The sequence below is a fragment of the Pelodiscus sinensis genome, chromosome 14, assembly GCF_049634645.1.
Source record: "Pelodiscus sinensis isolate JC-2024 chromosome 14, ASM4963464v1, whole genome shotgun sequence".
NCBI lineage: Eukaryota > Metazoa > Chordata > Testudines > Trionychidae > Pelodiscus > Pelodiscus sinensis.
The window spans coordinates 26,802,843-26,826,027 of record NC_134724.1 but is presented as its reverse complement, the minus strand read 5'-3'; the positions used below and the strand labels follow the sequence as shown (position 1 = coordinate 26,826,027).

Genomic DNA, 23,185 nt, shown 5'->3' with positions numbered 1-23,185 from the left:
GTCTGGTGTAGCTGAAACAAAATACAGGATTATGTAGCACTTTAAAGACTAACAAGATGGTTTATTAGATGATGAGCTTTCGTGGGCCAGACCCACTTGGAAGTCATCATCTAATAAACCATCTTGTTAGTCTTTAAAGTGCTACATAGTCCTGTATTGAGTTAAATTTCAGTACTGTGATTTTTAATCATTGGTCTGCTCTTTCAGATACTTTTCCTTTCTAAGTATTTAATACAATAGCATTTTTCATGGTTTTCTTAGCAAACAATTAACATTCTACTTGCTAAAATAAAAGAAGCTAGAAGAAATTCTGTGCTGAATGGGAAACCCTGATTTTCAAGCCACAAACTATTTGGTCTGTCACAAATATCAGTATAGCATTGCATGACTGTTACGAATATAACATTTTTTCCATTACAAACCCCCTTTATCAGAGATCTGATAACTTGACCTAAAAACATACATTGTTTCAGATGCTTTCAGGACAGCTCCTTGGAAAATCCCAGAGTTTGCAGGTACTGCACACACTTGGGGGAATTTCTCCCCATCTCATGTGGAGCATTTCCACAAGACTGTGTCCAAAAGCCACATAACCCAGGCATTATGGGTAAAAGCCATTCTACTCACCGAGAGTCTAAGTATATAGAATTTTAAAGCTGTTCTATCTTGTTACAGGTAGAACAGCCACCCCCTCTGCCTCGCTCTACCCCAAGTGCCAATTCAGGAAGCCCAATCTGGGATCATTGGAGGGGAGCACACTCTGATCACACCTGGTTTCCATCTAAGTACACTGCTGGAAAGCTTCCATGAGCTAAAGCTACGAGAGCAGGTTTCATGTTATCTATGGCCTCTCTTACTGGGCTTCTGAAACAGCGGCCAATATCTGGCCCTTGTTGATTAAATTCTGGTTTTAAAGACAGGCTTCAAGCTCCCCAGAGTGCAGGAACAGGGCTCTGAATGCCATACCCCTTTAGAGGATGCAGCATACCTCCTCCAGTTCTGCTAGCCAGTGTGTAAGGGGTGGGCATAGTCCTACTTCTTTGCTGTCTCCTTGATCATGTCTTGCACTCCAGCAGAGTATAAAGACATGGATGGGACCTCCAGTGGCGAAGAGCTATAAAGAACTCCTAGTATCTTTCCCTGCCTTCCTACCTTGAGCACCTGAGGAACAGCAAGGCAGAGTGTGACCCAAAGTTCTGAAACCAGATCCTAAGAAAGTTCCTTCCTCTAACACAACTCCCACTATTGTTCATTTCCCAAACTATGGGTGAGTGGTGGAAGAGACCAAAGGATATTGCCTAGGTGACTGTCATTTATATACAATGTGTACATAGGACCAACTCTATTGTTCAGTTGGTAAAAGCGGCCAAGGAAAAACACAGAATATTAGGAGCACCAAAACTTCAGCATCTCTTTGCTCAGGTGACCGCTAGAATTGCCCTAGTATACCTAAAATAACTGCATGCACCTAAGGAAAGCCACAAGACTAGGGAGGGCATCATAAAAAATTCTCCACAGCTGAAGGCTTGAATCTGTAATTCACGAATGAAGACATTACAGGCCTTTGAAGATATTTATTTTTATAAATGTACACACTGATTGCTATGGTATTCAGTGTTAACTCCACTATTGTATAGTCCTTTCTGTCAGCTGGAAGCACTTCTGAGAGAGAGCCCATCCACTGCATATTGTCCTTGAGTAATACAACAGTGTTTTAAGTGTCTGACAATGATTTGGTTTATTTTTCAGTTCAGAATAGGGCCAGAGGACGAGAAGGGAAACACAGCTCTGAGGAGGGCATGGGAAAGTGGAGGATGTGGCATTTCAAACTCTGTAGTGCACATCTGTGAACAGAACACCACCAGAAGCCAGGTGTTCAATCCTACGTTAAAAATTCTAGCAGCAGAGAAGTGAGGTAGCTGGGATCACTGAGCAGGAAATGCTGTAGGTGTAATATGGAGATTGATAAGAAAGGCAGGTTGACAGACTAAGACAAAGATTTTCTAACCAATGAAACAGTGATGTGATAGACATCTCTTGTTCTCATGACAAGTCCTATGGGAACAGATGCTACTGATTGTTGATTTATACTATTGAATACTGTGGGCCAAATTCTGCAATTACTCATTCAGGCAAAACTAGATTTGAGTCCAACGGGAGATTTGACTGAGATAGAATTATAGGATCGGATGCTGGCTATATATTTTTCCTCTGACATCTATCCCAGTGTACATTTATTTATTTAAAATGCTGCTTTTTGCACTCTCCATCTGAAATACATGCTTTGTTTTCATGAGGGTCCCAAGAGGGAATAACCGATATAACCTTACAACAAGCAGACATCAATACAACCAGACAGCATAATGTAGAACACTCAAGTCTAATGCTGCTGGCAACAGTGAGCAATCACTAAAATAAAGAATTAGAAGTTTCTCAAAACCAGAAAATGTGGGTGCCCAGTTAATGAAGCAAGTAATTTATTCAGGCTTTTTATATCCTCAGTCCACAAACCTCTCCTCCATAGCTAGTTTTAGCTCTGGGCACTTTGAAATTAATACACTGGTTGGAGCAAAGGGAATGGCTGCCATCTGCATTGGATAAAAGAAAACTTAACAAACATGGTGGAACCAAACTATTAACACATTTTTAAATGTAGCAAATCAGTGTCTATTTTGCATTGGTATTTATCTTGTGGCATTGTGTGCCTCTCTCCAAAGCCACCTCCTCCTGGCTCTCCTCAGCTGGCATAGATCTGTCCATTTTCCAGGCGGCAGGAAAAAAAGATGGAGTACTAAAAATTACTAAAAATATCCTGGATATCTTAAAATTGTGCTATGTTTGCCTGAATTAAATAGACGAGGTTACATCATAATATGCTAATTGTATTTGGGCTTGTATAGTGTAAGAAAAATTTACAGAACATTGCACATGAAGATGTCACATTATTTAGTTACCTAGGGCAATAGGCTATTTGTGAGAATGCTAATCGAATCCCAAAGACAATGCTTTGCAGCCATTTTTGTTTGTTGTTTCTATTTATGGTCTTTGGTGATCAGGTCTTCTGGCATACAAGTTGACCTTCTGTCATAAGGAACTCTTTCAGTATTTACTGTGACTGAGAGCAGCCCAATCATCAGGATTATTAGCAGCTGTTCAGCACTTGCCACATTTCCAAACACTGTGCAACTATTATCTAATTAGCCTTCCTCACACAATTCCTGAGGGGTACATGAAAGTACAAAAGATATTATTTGCTTTTTACAGTAGGCAAAACTAAAAACAAAGTGAGGCTAAGTGACTTGTTCTGCAATTAGAATTTGGGAGTTTCAGCTCTGTGCTTAATGTGCTGGAATACAATTCCTCTTCCATGATGTATCAAATGCTACTATCTTGTTTTCATATTTTTCTTTAAAGCTCTTCTCAGGCTGCCATCTGTCCAACAGCTAGGGAAGAATCTGTCAGCAAGGGGACTTCTTATTGAATCTTTGAAACTAATCATCTATTTTGTTTATTATTCTATATACTAGCAGAAGTATTCAGTGTTGCTCAGCTCTGTAAATCAATTATTATTTTAAATGAAAGGAAAATGAACCTGCTTTAAGTGCTTGAATTTTTCACAAATATAGTGTTATTTTTATTAAATTAATTTTTATTTCAGATTTCTTTAAAAATGGATTGTTAAAATCTTTCTGTGAAATTTGTTTAGTGAATTTTAAAATGGGAATCCCATTCAGTGTATTTTTAGTCTTCCTCCTTATAAACTCTTATTATTCACTAAGTTTTAATAAAAAAAGTCAATTTAGTTTCCAATTAACATTTTCTTCTAGTTTTCAAATGGTATGGTTTATTGAGAAGCAATCCTACTCCATGTTCATCCTATTTTTCTGGATCATCTTGGTTCAGTCTCTTTCAGTATTTCCTCAGTTATGTCAGATTTGAGGACTGCACTTGCTTTGGTGATTCTGTCTCATTTCTGTATGTTTTTTATGAGAAGCAATTCCATTCCAGGCACTTCCCCTTTTCCTGGCACAACCAAACCCTAACTTGCTTTAAGTTATGATAAGAGGACACTGTATACTGAATTTGGTGGTCCTAGCTCTTGCCATTTAGGAGGACTTCTTGATCAAACGGACAAATGCTCTAAAATATATAGTAGATTGTGCCTGAAAGATGCTAGGCACTTTACAGAGCAACAATGACAGATTTATTGCCATGAGGGATGGATAGCTCAATCCACTGCACTAGATTGGTAGGGCAATGGCTAAATTGAGAGTGGAATGACAGAGGCTAAATTCCATGGGATATTATGTGACACAGTAGCATAATCTTCTATGGGCTTCTACATCTTGAGGATCTATGGCTGAGACTTCAAGTGATTTTAGATTTTATGGGGGAGGTGAAAGATGACTATTGAAGTGCTTCAACCTTATGATGAATGTTCAACTTTGACCTTACATATCTTTTCGCTAGACATCAAAAAGCAACATGCTCCATTTTCCATCATTACTTTTCATTAATAAGCATAGACTGACGACATCATTGTGATGTAATAATAAATCATGGATACATTTAATGTGCAGTAGCAGGCCACTGTAAATATTCATGCTTATTTTCCAGGCTAACCAGATAAAATTGAAGATTTGCATAAACTACCAAAAATTACAAGTGCCAAGCTATACTGTAGAATGTAATGAAACTATTGTTACATCCTGTGATACTGTCAATCCATGAACAGCTTGTCCATGCATTATTGATGCAAGTAATTTAGACAATATAATAGTAAAATTAACAGACCCCTCTTACCCAAGGACTGATCCAAACAATGTGTTAGAGATCAGTTCTGATTTAATACCATGCCTACTTCTAAAAGCAGCATTTTGGTGAAGATGAAAGGCTTAATGAATAGAGAATTGATTTTTATTTTTTTTAACCCCATCTAGGAACATTCTATAATAATGACCTGAATTTGTTATCTGAATTCCTTTCTAATGGACAGCAATCCACACTAGAAAAAAAATGAAACATTATCTAAAACCGAAATGCAGCAGCTTAAAAGACAATCCATTATAGCTCACCAGATTGCTAGCCAGACAGATTGTCTGGCAGGGTGCTAAAGAGAACCAAAAGGTCAGATTCCCAGATTATGTACATGGGCATGACTCCACTAAGGTCAAATCAGCTGAGGCTTTGGCCTTTCATTTTATAATACTACTAATTATAGCCTTCTCTCTCACACACAAATACACACAAGCAAAAAACAGCATGGAATTGTCACTGAATTCCGAAAGATATATACAATTTCCTTTCGGTCTGGTTATATGTCACCTATGAAACTTTAAAATTTCTTTTAAATCTAAAAGACAAAATGCATAAGGACCTAATTTTCAAATACAGGAATGTCCAAAGCCCATATTTGAATACTGAAATCTATACATGGGAAACAAAAATTGATACTGGGGAATTTACAGCACCCAAAAGTGATCTGGACACCCAAGATATCAAAGTCTGGATCCTCTATATGGATTTAATTTTTATATCTATAGCTTACATTGTAGATATTTATTTGCTCGAAACTGCCTATGCCTTGCCTAGGAGAGGAAGAAACCATAGAGTATCACACTTTACTTTAGATGTGTGTGCCCATTGTTAGTTTTGTAATTTTGCCAAGTGCTCAGATAGCTTGCTGATATGTGTGGCACAAGTATTAACTGAACATTAGGTCTCAGTGTGATGCTGTGGCAAAACAAAACCCAACAAAACACCCCACTAACAAGGTCCTTGGGTGTGTCAAGGATTGGGCAGGTGTTAGTACCCCATACACATGACACTGGTGTGACCCGCATTGGAACTCAATATCCAGCACTTAGCCACACTTTTTAAAAAAGATGTTGGAAAACTGGAAAGAGTTTAACAAAGAGCTGCATAAATGATTCATGGGCTGAAAAACATGCCTTCCAATAACAACAGGAAACTAAAGGAACTCATTCTAATTAGCTACAAAAAGGTTATGGGGCCTGGTTCATAGCTACGAACATAGGATGAAAATTTCTGATACTAAAGGATACTTTAGTCTAGCAGACAAAGGCATAACCAGAGAAAATGGCTGGAAATAGAAGACAGTAAAGTTTAAATAGTGATGGTAACTAATTATTGAAACAGCATAGCAACTCTCCATTGAAAGTCAATGAGATTTATGTTCTTAATGCATTTACATGTGCTTTGAAAAGCCACACTCTCTGGTCTGTATTGTATATCATATCAGATGAGGTGCTGCCTTATGACTGTAAAATCTATGAAATAAAATGATAAAATGATAAATAGACAGATAGTTTATGCAAAAAACAAGCCAAGACTATTATTATATCAATAGTCTAATTATAGAAGTTTGTAACATGTATAAATGTTAAAAAACAAGTATGCCAAATGTTTGTGCATCTGTGACTGTGGTGTTAATATTTGTTATAGAGCAGTTATGCTTAAGAGTCAAGCCAAAAATATTTTGAACCTTTAAATTCAAATTCATTTTTAAAATAAACAATTATTACACTGAGAAATGAAACAAAATATTAGATTTCAGTGGATCTATCTTAGGTATGTATCTAGCTCAATAACAAGTACACATAGCAATCCATATTCAGGGTCTGAAGTGGTGCATGTTGATAAATGTGTGTAAAATAACAGAACTGAGTCTAAAGGACTCTAGAGGGTGTATGTACTAGAGGCTCTTCAATAGAGGAATCTACTAGGAAAAACCACTAGCAGCAGGGTATAAGAATGTGTAAGTATAAGTAGGAACCATACACCACCACACACACAGGGCTCAATACTACAAGATACTGATATTTCAGATCATGATACAGAAAAATAATGTAAACGTGCTTAACTTCAAGCACACAAATAGCCTCAGACTACAATGTTATTTCTCAACATATAAACACTGACAGAAAATGTATTTTAGTCTTAAGTAGTTTCTCCAGGAAAAGCCTCTGTGAACTCTCTCCTTATCAAGCCCTCTCTGTGATACTGTGGATTCAGTGGGTAAAAACTGCAAGAGGATGATTATTAAGACGTTGATTGTTAGAAAACATTTGGTAAAAGAGGAGGAGGGAACCTGACTAATAACAACAGACATTCTTCCATTGGTGCTGACTTCCCCTCTAGCTGGGGATGCTCAAGTCCCCTGGCACTCCAGGCCCTGTTCCTATGCCATCTCTTTCCCCAAGTCCCCACCTCTTCCTACCCCGGCTCTGCCCCATTCCACTGCTTTCCCAGGCCCTGCTCAATTCTACTCCTCCCCAAAAGACTTCATTCCTGCTCCACCACTTCCTGTCACAATCCCTCCTTCCCCGCCTCCTCACTCAAGCATGCCCCATCACCGCTCCAGCCACTCTCTTCCAGGATTTCCTGAATGCCACAAATCAGCTGTTCACAGTGTTCCAGAACTGCTGGGAGGGGAAGTTGAGAGTTGGTCAGTGGGGCCACCAGTGTGCGAGAGGCTCAGTGTCAGTGTTCCCTCTAAGCTGTGGGGCAGTACAGCCCCACCCAGTCAGCTCCATGTACAGGAGCCCTGAGTGTCTGACTCGGCAGGGCTGATTAATCATCTGTGAAGCGGTCCTGATGTCCAGCTTAGAGGGAACAATGCTCAGCACCCACTGATTTTTTCCCATGGATGCTCCAGCCTCAGAACACCCATGCAGTCAGTGTCTATGCATTCTTTCATGCAAAAGGGGATGCCAGAAAAGGCACCAAGTTAAGAGGATGGTGCAAGCAGCCATCTGATCTATAATGCCCTGTGGCCAGGTCTCCCTGGCAGCAAGGTGGCCTTGTGATTAGCCAGCAGAAAAGAGGTGCAGAACCCTGCCACTGGTGCCCTGGCCTAGAAACTCCAGCCCACTACAGGAGTTTCATCCCTGAGTTTGGGGCATGACCCCAAGAGTCCAAATTTTCCCCTTAGCTAGGGTTCTAGTAGGTTTCCCCCTTTGTCCTGGCAGCGGGAACAGGGGATTAGAGACTTACTTCCTTCTTTGGTTCCTGTCCTGCAGACAGCAGGACCATGCTTCTATCTCTTTGTTGGTAAGCAGCTGACTTAGGTTCCTTTTTATCCTCCCTCCAGACCTGGCATTGGCTACCAGTAAAGTGGAATGAGACTAGCTGGGCCAAAAGGTTTGCTTAACCCCTGAAATGCCAGGTCCCCCCTCTCTTCACTCTTTCATATGCCCACTGTAATATTTCACTCCATGTAATATTAAATGGAAATGTTCACAACGAGCATTCTTTCAGACAAAGGAGTGAATCTTCTATTCTACTATGATTAGATCATGTTGCCTCTGCCTTCCTAGACCTGCAGGTGAAAGATTTTCTCCTTCCAAAGAAAGAAATGAAGGATACCCCTACCAGCAGTGGCATCCCCTCCTCCTGGGACAGGAGCACAACTCTACCCAATGTCCAAGATCCATGCATAGTATTTGTATGAGACAGATATTGTTCCCAGTGCTCTTTTTGTCTTCTCAAGTGCCATAGAAGACTATGGGGATTCTAGAAGTAGATATAGGTGGGAAAAGCCCAGGCAGCACAACCCTAAACTCAGTGGTTAAAGGTTCCCTGAAACAGGTGTTGATGGGACTGGTTCCTATTAGACCTGTCGAGAGCCATATGGGATCTCCCAAAATTTGCAAGTTCTGGTGCTAAAATCCCTCTCCATTCTATCAGGCAACAAACCCTGTAGCCCTAATGGAATAATCTAGGGAAAATTCCATTAGTTTGTGGAATCTGTCCCCAATGCTGAATTTTTCTGTGAGAGGGTACGACCTAGATCCAATACTATCAAAAATGGAAAAAGAGGCAAGCTCAAGCTTCAAATATGGCAGCTCACTGTTGCTTGGTTCTTGCATTGAGAGTGATGAGCGGTTAGTCAACAAATTACTTGCACATACTCTGTTGCCAGCAGCATAACAATCTGACAGCAACTTTGTTTCATTTTTATGCTTGAAAATCAGAGCAGTAAAAGCCAAGTGATTCCCCAAAGACCTACTATACCAAATCATTACACAGAACTGTAAGAGATCAATGGTCTGATACATAATGAATTATTTTTAGATGGAGTCTTAAAATGTTGCTGGCAGAAAATATATTAACTGGTCAAATGAGATCAGACAGGATCAGATACTTTCTGTATATTAAAGAGTACATGCTCCTTAGACCATATACTGCCCAGACAACAGATCTTTTCGGGTCACAGATCTTTTACTGTATTGTGGCTATATCCTAACTGCTGGAAAGGACATGTTAGTTATGCATAAGACAAAGCAACCCTAAATCTGCTATAACACATATTGGGAGACAAAACAGTCCCTTGTCAGCCCCAGAATTGACAAGTCACAAGTGTGGCAGGTCCTGATTCCCTACTGCTTTGTGTTGCATAGGCGGCACAGTGAGTATAAAACACTATTTAATTTAGTTGATCTAAAATTTTTTCCACATTAATTTTTGGGACAGATGCTCAGGATGGCCAGAGTCAACTGGACCAACAAGGGACAAAGGATAGCAAAGTTCACTCAGGGGAGTGCATCTAACTGAGATGAACTCAGAATCTTTTCTGTCACTTATCTGAACATGGCTGATCACTTGGTGGAGGATTCATCCAATTAAATTTTAGTTTAAAAGAAATGCTGTCTAGACGCGGTTATTTCAAAAGAAAACCCTTCTTTCGAAATTACCGTTAAACCTCATTTTATAAGGACAGCGTTTCTTTTTTCGAAATAGGGTCCAGACGCGATTATACAAATGAAGCAAGAGAAATTCAAATCTGTGCTTCATTTGCAATTTCGTTCACCTGCATTTGCATTCCTTTCTCGAAAGAGGAATGCAGTGTAGACATACCCTAAGAGGTTGAGCTGATTAAGGGAGAAAAGAGAGAAAATTCCCTGTTGCCCGCAGCATTTCCTTATCTCTTAAATACTGTCGATAACACTTTTTTGTAAATATTAAGTAAATATTTATTTATTTCAAAAGTGAATATATTTGCTGCAGGAGTTGCTATGATGATAAGCATTTTGTAATAAAGTAGACAACTGTGTCACATAATAGACAAAAGGGAAACAGGGTTGAAAAGTACTTGTGTACTATTGTCCTGTCTAATATTTTCCCCTTAACTAGATACTGTTGGCTCTTCTGAAAAAGATATACTTTTTACTAACTTATTTGGTTGTTGCTACTTCTTTTTTGGATTCTTTCTTGAGACACTGCAGCAGAAAATCTTTCAAAGTGATCTACGTTTTTAATTGTATTCTGTACTTGAGTAATGTGTATTGTATCAAGTCTCATGTATTCACTAAAACTCTTATTACGATTACTCCAAAGAAGCATATTTCTCAATGGGAAAATGCCGTAATTTTTACAGCTGGTGCTTCATATGTATTTATTCATTTATTCATACCAGAGTACAAACAAAAGCAACAAAATATAAATGACCTAAAACTAACATACACCTCAAAATGCATTCACATCAAAATTTCAGATGAAGATTTTTAATAGCAATTCACAAATAAAACTGAACTTTGAATGGGAAAAAAATATTATTAAATGTGACATTAAAGAATCATCATTTTCCATACTTCTACCACCTTTCTAACCAATTAAGGGTAACACAGGTAATAAACTGATTTATAACACTGAAATATAAAATGAAGAATTGTTAATGGTAAGGTTAAGAGCTTTGATAGCTATATTTTCTATTAAATATAGAAAATGAGCACAGAGGAGGTAAAACGTAGGGCAAACCATTGTTGGCATGTGTTTGCTTTTCCTAGTTCTTCTTTTATATAGACTTGCTAATCATCTTAAAATGTTATTGCTACAGAACAAAAGTAATATGTCATGCTTGATGTAAGTAAAAGACAAAAAAGCGAGCGATCTTAAATATTCCCCTTCCTTTTCAGGGAAAAGCCAGGGGAGGGTGACACAAAAACAGCATGAACCAGAAACTGCAAAGCCATTAAAAAAAAACACACCACAATTTGACCCAGAAACTGGAAAGAGGTCAGGAAAAATGTAGAAGCTGGATAACTGAAGTTTTCACACGTGTAATGTGTGGGTTAATGTGCTAAAAGCCAATTAGATAAAGAGTAAGTCATTTGCCATGTAGAAATATATAAAAGCCTTAAGTCTCTTGACTGGAGAAACACCACAACAGAAAGTGAAGAATAGGAATGAAGGATTAGACATAGCAGATGGAGAAGGTGAGAACTAACATGAAAGATGGGAAATAACTTCCTCCTGCTCCAGAATATGGTAGCTTGGGACCATTTACCAATTTTGTCTTGTCTGTTACTATTTATCTGGCTTAAATGTACTTCCAGACACTATGGCTACGTCTACACTGGCCCCTTTTCCAAAAGGGGCATGTTAATTTCACAGATCGTAATAGGGAAATCCGTGGGGGATTTAAATATCCCCCGCGGCATTTAAATAAAAATGTCTGCTGCTTTTTTCCAGCTTTTAGAAAAGCCGGAAAAGAGCGTCTACACTGGCCCCGATCCTCCGGAAAAAAAGCCCTTTTCCGGAGGATCTTATTCCTACTTTGAAGTACTTTGAAGTAGGAATAAGTACTTTGAAGTAGGAATAAGATCCTCCGGAAAAGGGCTTTTTTTCCGGAGGATCGGGGCCAGTGTAGATGCTCTTTTCCGGCTTTTCTAAAAGCCGGAAAAAAGCGGCGGACATTTTTATTTAAATGCCGCAGGGGATATTTAAATCCCCCACGGATTTCCCTATTACGATCTGTGAAATTAACATGCCCCTTTCGGAAAAGGGGCCAGTGTAGACGAGCCCTATAAGTAACAATAATTATGTCTGAAATAGGATAAAGACAAAAACTGATTAAGCCTAAATTGGACGGATTTGTGACTCAGTTCCCCATTTTTTAATCCCAATGACTGCAATTAACATATCTTTACTGTGGCCACACAGAGAAAATTTTAATGAGGTAATGTGACTGCAGAAAGTACATTATGGTGACTGTAATCACTAGCAGCCGCAATTCCATTTTTATTTTTGCTCTGACATTTTCATATATTTTGAATGAAATAAAATGAACAGGGATTATGTCACATGATTTCAATTATTTCTGGTGAGTGATTGCAAGAGAAAGTAGACAATATATTGATGTCATAAGTCATTTTTTGTAACTGAATGACGGAGGATCGGCAGAAACAACTGACCAAACCAAATTAACAACAGGTGTACCCTAGATGCTGTCCCAATCCTTAGCTCAAGTAAATCAACATCATTCCACTGACTGCACCAACTGAGAATCCAGCCCTTCACTTATGTGGGTGTCTGCCAACACAGACAGTATGTCAAAAGGCGTGAAGTATTGTAAAAAATATCAGCTGTCACAAAATACTCACTTTGCAAACAGTCAGCATTTAGGAGGTCTTGGCACTTCTCATGACATTTGACACCACATTCAGTGCATCTCATGCCTTGCCTGGCTATGCCCCAAAGGAGACCTTCACATTCGTAACAGTATGTGGGAGTTGTAGCTGTCCACACTTCGAAGTTATGAGGAGTGGTTGATGACATTGGATAGATTAAAGCCTGTAATGTCTTTTTGAAAACATGCATTTTCTGTCGGGTGGGATGGAGGAAAAATCATTAAAAAAAATCTTAGATTTCAACGTTCTTTCACACAAGTGACATGCAGTTAAAATGTTCATAAAATACATCACATCTTTATAAAATATCAGATTATACGTCAAATTATAGCAAAATACTAAACTACTCCTGTCACCTCTTGCTTTGAAGAGCAGGTTGTCTGAAAGACCTAGTTTAACGATTATATCAACAGCAGCATTAAGACATATTTGATAAATTATATTTTCAGAGTCCAATATAATTCATTTTTTTCACCGTGATGATGGAAATGCGAAAAAATAATTAGCATTACATTTGCAGATACTTTTAGGCAATTACCTTAAATATAGGGCTCCTGAATATGTATATGCTTCCTACAGGGATTTCTCTGACTACACACATTGCATGGAATATATCTCTATTATGTAGAAAGTGCCTTCTCTTAAATCTCATTTCTGTATTGTCTCCCCACAGAATTGAAGTAGGCAAGTTTCATGAGTTCCATTTTTGGCAGTTTTCCTGCAGTACAGAGTCTAACACTTTTCCTCCAGGAGTCAAGACTTTCTTTTTCTTAAGAGGAGTGGTTCCAAATCAAACCTCAGAACTGATGGAGAGCAGCTTTGGACCTGGGTCCAAATTTTGCTGCTCATTAACACTCCTGGTCAAAAATTAGTGCTAATACACTAATTAGCATAGCAAAACAAACTGAAATCAAGCTTATTAGTGCCAAAAAGCCAGTTGAACACTGACAAACTTACCCCTGTAGGTCTGTATATAAAACAAGTGTATAAAACCCTATAGGTTTCCACAGACAGCATCTCTTACTATTCAATTTACTCAGCTTTGAGAGCTCACTTCAGCTGTGCCATGTAGTGAATGCTTCCAAGTTCCACTGATATCAGTGAGAATAGTAGTTCAGCAGCTGTCAGGTAATGCTCAGCACCATACATACACACAGGATCAGGCCCTGACTTTGTTTCTCTGATTACATGGAGATGGCTGACAGAATCCTGCTAAGAGTTCTAATCTTGTCTATTTCTAAATAAGTTTTTTTTAAAAAAACCTGTTGTGAAGGAGGAGCAGTCCTCTTACAGACAGCTGTGGAGGAAGCTGGATATTTTGAAAACTTGGTAAACACATGAAAACGAGGCCTCACATTATCCTGCGGGTTTGCTTATGAAAAGCAGAGTGAGAAAGAGCTGAAGTGTGACAAGGCTGCACTCTATATGCGTCTACACAGCAGGGCTTAACTCAAAATAAGCTACTCAAATTGAGCTACGTCAATTGCATAGCTTTTTTCGAAATAGTTTATTTTGAAATTGGAAGCATCTACACAACACTTATTTCAAAATAGAGCACTCTTCCTCCGACTTCCCTTACTCCTCGTACAATGAGGGTTACAGCAGTTGGAGTAAGAAGTCCTCCAGCTTGACAGTATTTTGACTTTATTTCAAAATAACTTAGTCCACGTCTACACAGCAGGCAGTTATTTCAGAATAGTGCTAGTTATTTCGAAATAGTGTTGCAGTGTAGACATACCCTATGGCTGGAAAGGAAGAGGAAGTAGATATTTTAATGTAAACCCATGTATTGAACATGGCTCAAGGAAAAGATTAGGAGGATTGGAACTGAAGCTTTTTTCCCCTTGTTATTATGAATCCTCTCCAACATAGAGACTTCCTCTTCTATTCAAAAATGTAATTTTTCATTGTGACATTGAGTCCCTGCCTTCACACTACCAATGAAACCAGCCTCAATTGCCTGCTCTTCCTGTAAACACCTTTGTGATTCCTCTATTATGCTTGGACAAAACTCCCCACCCCAACTGAAGAGACATCACCTGTCTTTTTTAAACCTCTCTTTGAAACCTATGTGATGCTTACAAGTCAGTGTCTGTTATAGATTAGGCAGGCAATCAGCTGTGGCCTTTGAGACTACAGTTTTGATTAATTTATGCTGACACCTGTTTCTACTCTAATGTTGACCCTCTATTTCCTCTCCTGTTTGCCTGCCACATATTAGTGTATAGTTGATAATTTTTGACTGGGGTGGCAATGAGCAGTCTAATGTATTCCCTGAAAGTTTTCTGGATCCAGGACTATTTCTGTGTTAATTGTTTGTATGTCGCCAAATAAGATGTAAGTGGACCTTGAATTGTTATCATGATTGAAATATCACTAATAATAAATAGCTATGGAAACTTAAATAAATTACTTGTGGCATCCTCACCGTAATCGGTACAATGTGCAGCCTAGCTAGCTGTGCAAAATTGGGCAGAAATTCTGCTGTGGTTCAAACTCATGTGATCCAAATAACTTTGAAGCTCTACAGCATGTCAACTCTAGTAACATAAGACTGAAAACAACTTGAGTAAACAGCTGTGAGTTCAAACAATGGGATGATGGGATGGGTGCAACAGTGAAGTGCAAGACAAGCCAAGGAAGTGGCTCTACATATTTTTTCTACTGCTCCCTGCCTGGGTCAGGTCTTCTCCCAGCGGGAAAATCTTTTAAAGCTTCTGTAACATGCATTGGTAGATATATAACAACTAGGAACGCCTTTGCTAGCCATGATTGCTAAAGTCCAACATGTTCCATTCCTTCCCCAATTTCTTGAATGCTCCTTTCATAGATGACAGGTACAGAGGTTAAAAAAATCTTCAAAAATATCTCAAACCACATTTATACAGTAATGTTGATTAATCACAATTCACAGAAATGACCATATGTTTGAAGATTCCTTTGCAGATTTACTGCTATAATATATATGATCTCATTAGTCTGTCAGTGCAAATCCTGCCCTGTCTTTCATCCTATTCAATTCCATTGATTTTCACAGGCTATATTTCATTTGTAACATTTAGACCATTACATTGTATAAAGATATCAAAATAAATAATTTTAGTAGCCCTTGAAAGAAACACCTTATATATAATTCTTGAAATAGCACAGAAGCCAAATAATCCATGTTTTGTTTTTTTGTTATTTAGAACCAGGGAAACTCAAGGATAAAAAAATGTTTTGTCTGAATAACTAATTGATTTACAAGGTGTACCTTTGAAATAAAAAAAATAATGTACTCATATTTGCTAAAAGGCGGTATAACGTTATGAATGACATTTGTGTATATATATTTGTTAAGAAAAGCTTCTTGCTAAACAATAACAATTAAAGGCCTTTGTGTTATTTAACATGCAGCAAAAGGATAATTGTATGTACCTTATTATCTCATCATCAGAATGCTTTCATTTGTAATAGTATTCTGTCCTAATCTATTGTTCATATTTATAAAGCTCTAATAACAGCAATATCTAGGCATTGTTAATGCACAGCAAAATCCTCCACCACTGAAAAATTATCCACTTATTCTCCTTGCTGAAGATAATTTCATTCAAGCATTATGTCACATGCTATTAGAACATGCTATTCCTTTTAAGAAAAGGACAAAAACAAATAATTATGCTTCCAATTAGCAATATTTTGAGCACCAGAGACTTACCACAGACCTACAACTTTATGGTCCTTAATCAACAAAGCAGTTAAATTTATGCTTTAAGCACTTAATTAAGTCCCAGTGAAGTTAACAACATTCAGCAAACATCGGCTATGTCCACACTGCAACGCTATTTCAGGATACTGGAGAATCCCGAAATAGCCATCCCGCATTTTAACAGCAAGCCCATTATTTTGGGCTCACTATTCCAAAGTCCCTGTAACCCTCATTCTATGAAGAGTAAGGGACATTTTGGAATAACAGGTTATTTCGAAATTTGGCGCTACGTAAACAGTGCTAAATTACGAAATAAGCTATTTTGAAATAAGATTGAAATAAGATACGCAATTTGCGTAGCTCAAATTGCATATCTTATTTCAAACCATGGTACAGTGTAGATGCAGCCATTAAGGCTATGTCTAGACTACATTCTTCTTTCAAAAGAGGAATGAAATTAGGCAAATCAAAAATGCAAATTTAAATATCCCGCACTTCATTTGTATATTTGCGTCTGAGTGTTTTTTCAAAAAAAAGGTTTTTCGAAGTGAAAGCACAGTCTAGACGTGGTTCTTTTGAAAAAAAACCCTTTTTTGAAAGAACCCGTATTCCTGAAAAAATGAGTACGGTCTTTCGAAACAGGTTTTTTTTTCCCCCAAAAGAACCGCGTCTAGACTATGCTTTCACTTTCAAAAAACCCTTTTTTGAAAAAAGCACTCAAATGAGAATATGCAAATGAAGCATGGGATATTTAAATCCACGTTTCATTTGCACTTTCAATTTCCCTAATTTACACTCCTCTTTCGAAATAAGAATGTAGTTTAGACGTGCCCGAAGTGCTCTGCTGAATCAGGCCTTAGCCTACATGCATTGACTACATAGCATAATTATGTAGCAATGCATGGGGCAGCAATCCTTATACAATCTATTCCCAGAGTTTAATTTATGGGAGGTAGGTGGCAAATTATTCCTGCTGGAGATCACCAACTGAAAATTAGATGTTAGAATTTTCTGGCTCAAACCAGTTGTCCAGCCAGCCCATGTTCTTGCCTCAAACTGTGAGCAGTAGCAGACACCTCAGAAGTAGCTGAAAAACACCCAGTAAGGAAATAACCTGCCCATCCTGTCAATTAATGGATGCCTTGTGAGCTAAAGATTGAGGGTTTACCTCCATTACCTTACTGTAAGGCTGTCTATAACTGGATGTTCCCACTGTTTATGTAAATATCTGGTTCTTGTTTCAATCCTGCTAAGCTCTTGTTCTCAATGATACCCTGTGGCAGCGTTCTACTGGTTACGTATAGATTGGATAGAACGGTATAGCCTTTTATCAACTTCTAAAATTGTTGCCATTCAATTTTATTGTATGCCCCCTATAGGCGCCCAGTTTGCCTTTGCTATGCCATTCATTATAACAACTGTCATATGACAGGCTGCCCTTATTTCTCTCCTTTGTAAAACCATCAGACTCAATCTTTTCATTCTCTCATCACGTAGGTGTCTTCCTATGCTTGTAATTGTTTTTGTTGTCTGTTTTCAGACGCGTTTCTGGTACAGTATATATTGTTTGATAGGGGCTGACTTGAAGTGAAAACAGTTATCAATTTCAAGGTCTATAACAGTCTTAGATATGCAGTATTAGTTTCCATCCTATTCCTTATGCATCCTAATGCTGTATTAACTTTTCTGACCCCTGACATGTATTGAGCAGACATTTTCATGAAGCTGTCTGAAAGGGCCCCTACTTTTTCCCCCAGAGGGTTTACAGTTAATTCAGAATCGAACAGTGTGGTTAAAATTAGTCTCTCTGTTCTGCATTATCTTGCATTTGACAACAATAAATATGTCAGTTGTAGAACTTGCTTCCTCTCTAGAGGGAGAGTCTAGAGTAGTAGCTTCAAAACAAAACAAAACACTGTGAAAAGGAATGTGTTGAATCATTCGCCTTTCCCTTTTCTTCCTGATTTGAGTCAGTAACTGAATGGATAGATATTGTCACCATAGTGGGCAATGTTTGGAAAACGTTTTTTGGTGTGTGTTTGTTAGTAATACATATTATTTTCAACTTTTGTAAATGTGGCAAGCTATTTTAATAATCATATTAAAGAAACATCACACAGTTTTATTTTGCACTAGTTATGTGATGCATTTTGGTCTAGATAGGTTATACTTTTCTGTGCCTCTTGTCTTTTTTTTATGATTCTTCTCTTGCTCTAACAACCTTTGTTGCTATTTTAAGACTTCAGCCAAGGTAACTGCTGCCTTTATTGAAAAGGATAATTTTAAACACTAGCTGTTTTCCACATCATCATTCTATTTTACAGTACTAACCTATGGCTATTTTACCGAACATTACCTATGGCTCCACACCAGGGGTGGACAAAAGGGCCTCTGCAGGCCAGATGTGGCCTGCAAAGTGGGTTGATTCAGCCCACAGAGGCCCTGCCACTCCCCTGCCCCCAAGCCAATTAGGGTCTGGGGGAGCGCACAAAGTTTCCTCCACCCTGCCAGAAGCACATGGCACCACATGCTCCTGGCAGGGTGGGAGGAGGCTTCGCGCTCTCCCCTGTCTCCAAGCTCTGATTGGCCTGGGGGCAGAAGGGGGAGCACGTGGAGTCTCCTCCCACCACCAGGGCCTGGGCACCTAGGGAGAACCTTGGGGTGGGGGCAAAGGCCAATCATGGTCTGTGGGTGAAGAAGCAGGGAAGAATCCTGGCCCTGCCCTTTCTGCTTGAGTCCCCGCCTCTTCCAGAGTGGCCCGGGGCCACTTCAAAAATTTCTGAAGTGGCTCCCGGCAAAAAATTATTGCCTACTCCTGCTGCACACCATCTCCAGTCAAATCACGGGACCTCCTTTGAAGTCTTCAGTATCAACATGTTGCCCACTAGCAGCCTCTCTACTTTTCTCCACTGTGGAGCCTAACTGTATTCTAAACCAATTAAACGTATTTCATTTTCTCAAAGGAGAATAAATCATAGAAGAATGTGTTTAGACTGGTAACTAGGTGGAGACACAGGGGTGGCCTTTGTCCCTCAAATTAAAGTTTCTGTTTAATCATGCGAGGTTTAGCCAGGTAAAATTACTTGCATCTCCATGGAGGAAATGATATCTGTTGTGCTCTTGATTAAAACAATCTTCTTTTGCAAAATACTGGTGGGAAATAGTTATGGTCAGAATTTAACACTTATCAGCATGTAACTGGCTTTGAAAGACTGTCACTGTAAGCTTATGTGGGAAATAATCATTCTAGTCCAACCATTCACCCACCAAACTCCTTGTTATTGGTGGTTATTATTATCGGAGGCAAAAATCTGCTCAGTGACTATCAATAGTGAAAAATTAAACATGGCCCCCGCATTCTAATCTAACAGGTAAACTATGATACAGAAGGAGTACCAGGAGTGGAAAGACAGGTAGACCCTTATCAAAAGCCTATGAACAACACTGTTAAACATCTTTAAAATGACAGTTCTCCATAAACAAAATGCACATAAAATGAAAGTTTTAAAACAGAAATGTCTCCTAAGACCCATTTCAAGTGAGTGTCATGACAGAAGAAAGATCAATCAAGTCACAAATGGGTTACATGCCAGAATCAAGACTAAAATTATTCAGAAAGAGAGAGCAGACAAACACTCTTAGGGGATACAAAACTCTTACATTTATGTAACACCTTTTAGCCTGTTAGATATAGCAAGGCTGCTTAACTAGCCAGGTTATGCAGCAAAAGGGAAGGGATAAGTAGAATCAATCTCTGCTCTTATGAAAAGGGATAAAAGATCAATATTGTCTTGTCACATCAGACAAGAATTTGATTATGTATGGTCTCATCTGAAAGCCCCCACATAGTAAATGGCACCGTTTATTCTATCCAGGAACGACAAAGAGCTAAATGATTTCTGAAGTATTCAAAGAATCCAGTTTTTTCATACCATATGCTTAGACCAATATATTAGGAACCAATATATTAGACCAAACCATATATTACGAAGATTAACATAATGGGTCATTTATTATTTTAACATAAATATATGATCCTAACAGCCTGATATAGCATTCCTTATTTGGTTTACTTTAGTGAAGGCAAAAAGTTCTGGGTTTGTGAGAGACAAAATAAATATAGATATTCCTTACTTCAAAGATTTGCTATTTTTTAAAAGTATAAAATTTGCTATTGGGAGCATAACTTTCTGTAGGTTTGTACAGCATCTAGCAATACAGGGTACTTACACAAAGAAGAGCATCGTGGTGCTACCAGAAAATATATAAATAAACAAACAGCAAAACTATGAAAAAGGCCAATCAAGACTAAACAAAATTTACAACATCATCATGATCTTTTGCATAACATTAATAATAGATGTTCAAATAGCGCTGTCAAAGTTTGTTCATTACTTAAATGAACACAACTTCCTCTGAAAAGCACTTACCATTTCTTCATTGTTTATGGAAGTCCGGATAACCATGGCCAGAGATATACCAGACTTTCGAGCAGCAAGTGTCTATTTAAAGTGAACACACACACAAAAAAGTTACCACAAACCATACAAACTATAGAATCTAATGGAAAAAAGAGTGGCTGAGAATGTTATTCTGTGTGAGTTTAAGCAAAACTGTAACAGTGATTAATACATTTCAGTTACTGTTTACTGCACAGAACTTTTAATGTTGCGAAGGAAACACACCTTCCATCATCATCATTGTTTCTATTGGCAATGCGTGGCTGAGCTGCCATTCTTAATATAAAACCTGTTTTTCAGGATTTTGCAGCTCAGTTTTTTTTTTTTAATCCAACAGGCTGTCACCATTTTTTCCACTTTGCCAAGCAAATTCATGTGCCCTAATATGCATGCGGGATGTCTGTAGCAATTTAGAGATTATTTTGCAGTGGGCTTACATTTCAAGTTGCCAGCCTGATTCATTTTTTTTATAAGTCGCTGACGGTTTTGAACATTTGTGTGCATGTAAAATATTTCCCTGTCTTAAAAAAGCTGCAGAAAATTTCATTACAGTAAAAGAAAACAAGTCTATTAAAGAAGCTAACAATATTCACTCAGCATTCTGACAGGATACAGGTACAGTGAAAGCACTCTTCTGCTAGGAAAGGATTAATTCTGTCTCCCTTCTTGCTTTCCCGTTGCCCAGCTGTTCAGACTAGTGGCTATAAGAATGGCTGCTGGGTTCTGAAGACTGGGATGAAATCCAGGTGGGGGGAGTGCCCAGTGTTGTTTGTTTTGATTTATGGCAATTCATCTGGAGTTATGATAGGGATTCAATCTACATAGTGCTGAGCACGTCCATGAGTACTTCCAATGGCTTAAAAAAAGGCATCCGGGGGACTCATCAGCAGGCAGTAGTAAGCCAGTACAGACTTACACTTAAGACCTTGCTGATTACTTATGTGGCTTATTTCTACCCACCAGCTCCAAAAAGGCAAAAAGCAGGTACAACAAATTTATTTTTTTACAAAAAACAAGGTGGTTGGATGCCATTCCAGGTCCTGAGTGTGTTCTTTGTTGTCATTGTGATCACATAAAATGGGTCCTTAACAATTAACCTGAAGGTGTAACATCAAGAAGGGGGATGTGCCCATAGAAATTAGCCTTGTGTGCTATTAGGCTCCATGCACATCCTCCACAAATACTACCATTGTATAGAAACTGTACCAGTCCTAGAGCCAGAAGGTCCCTTTCATTCTTGGGGGAACAGAAAGGATTTATTCCAGGATACAAAATCCTAGCCGTAATACCATGACATCATTGTAAAATATTGTTACCTCTGAAGCCAAACTAAAACATTTCCTTCTCAGTCACAGTAAATCATTTCAGGAGTGTCTGAATGCTTTTATCAGCGTTCTTCGCTTACCCAGCCTCTGCCTTGCCTCACATCTCTTCCCTTGGGGTCTAGTGGAATTAAGGGTGATCAGTTATGGCCATTACAAATCCTCTAGTCTATTACCCTGGTAGGGATCATATAGATGTTCACATTGCTGCCTGCTAGATCTCTAATTCATGTTAACAGGAGCTCTTGAAATACTTTTCCTTCCTTACTTTCTAATGTTCTTAATTTATACTGCCAGGCCTACTATATTATCTGGTTTGGTGACCACATACTGAACCACCGCTGCACGGATTTCCACCCGCCGAGGAGTTGGTTCATTACGTTTTGGCTGGAGTGAAGGTGTTACATTCTTTCCAGTTTAATTTTGAACTTGGAGGTAATTGGAAATTGATTTTTGTGCTTAGATATATTAAGACTGCTCATTTTAACATTTTAAATGTTTACTTTCTTCAGCTGGTCTAGCTATACTATTTTCAACAAGTTTCCCTTGATGATAATTAAACTTGCAGAGAGAGATAAAATTATTAATCTTGTGAAACTAATTATGGTGTAAGAAAAAGACCATGGCGTGGAAATATTTGATTTGCTTCATCACTATTCTATTACAGTTAATAGATGTTCCCAGCAATCTTTTTTCCTTCTTAAATTCTCAGCAATTTACCTAGTCTGTGAGATTCATTCAGCATTAATTTTCTTAGATGGTCATTAATAACTAAATAATTCTGTCTGCCTGTCTATTGCCATCTCTTTTATTTCTATGGCACATTGAAAATGGGTGTGCTGCTAAGGCTGATAAAGATAGAATGTCTATGACAGAGGTGATTTAAATATCTTCAAGGTTTTGCCTTTCAAACTTGCTATAACATTGCTACATAACATGAGCTGACCAATCAGAGAAGAGAAAAAGGAGCCAAAATATGCTATGAAGCTACACGTGTGTAGACAACAATCTCTACTGATGGCCAGTGGATCTCCAGTGTATGGAAGGACTCAGACAGGAATTAATATGTTAAATACACATACCTTGTTGGCTTGCTTGCTTTTGGTTTCTTTAAAGCATGGAATGAGGCTTACAGAAATCAGAATAAACGATCCGATATTTTGAATTTATTTCGAAATAATGGAATTTCTGTGTAAACACTCGCATTGTTATTTTGAAATAACTGTGCTGTGTAGATGCACCCTAAGACTCTTTTGCTTATAAAAATAATTATGCTAAGCTGCC

At 38.4% G+C, this 23,185-nt stretch overlaps 1 protein-coding gene across 2 annotated transcripts in view; it reads right to left on the bottom strand.

The window, feature by feature from the left end:
* The window catches only part of UNC13C (unc-13 homolog C), a 437,647-nt gene that overhangs the window by 295,938 nt on the left and 118,524 nt on the right, over positions 1–23,185 (bottom strand). For both annotated transcript variants that reach the window (XM_075897272.1, XM_075897271.1), the window contains 2 exons: positions 20,550–20,621; positions 12,405–12,624 (listed from right to left, as the gene is read on the bottom strand). In XM_075897272.1, the coding sequence (XP_075753387.1) occupies positions 12,405–12,624; positions 20,550–20,621 (292 nt within the window). The remainder of the gene's footprint in view (positions 1–12,404; positions 12,625–20,549; positions 20,622–23,185) is intronic.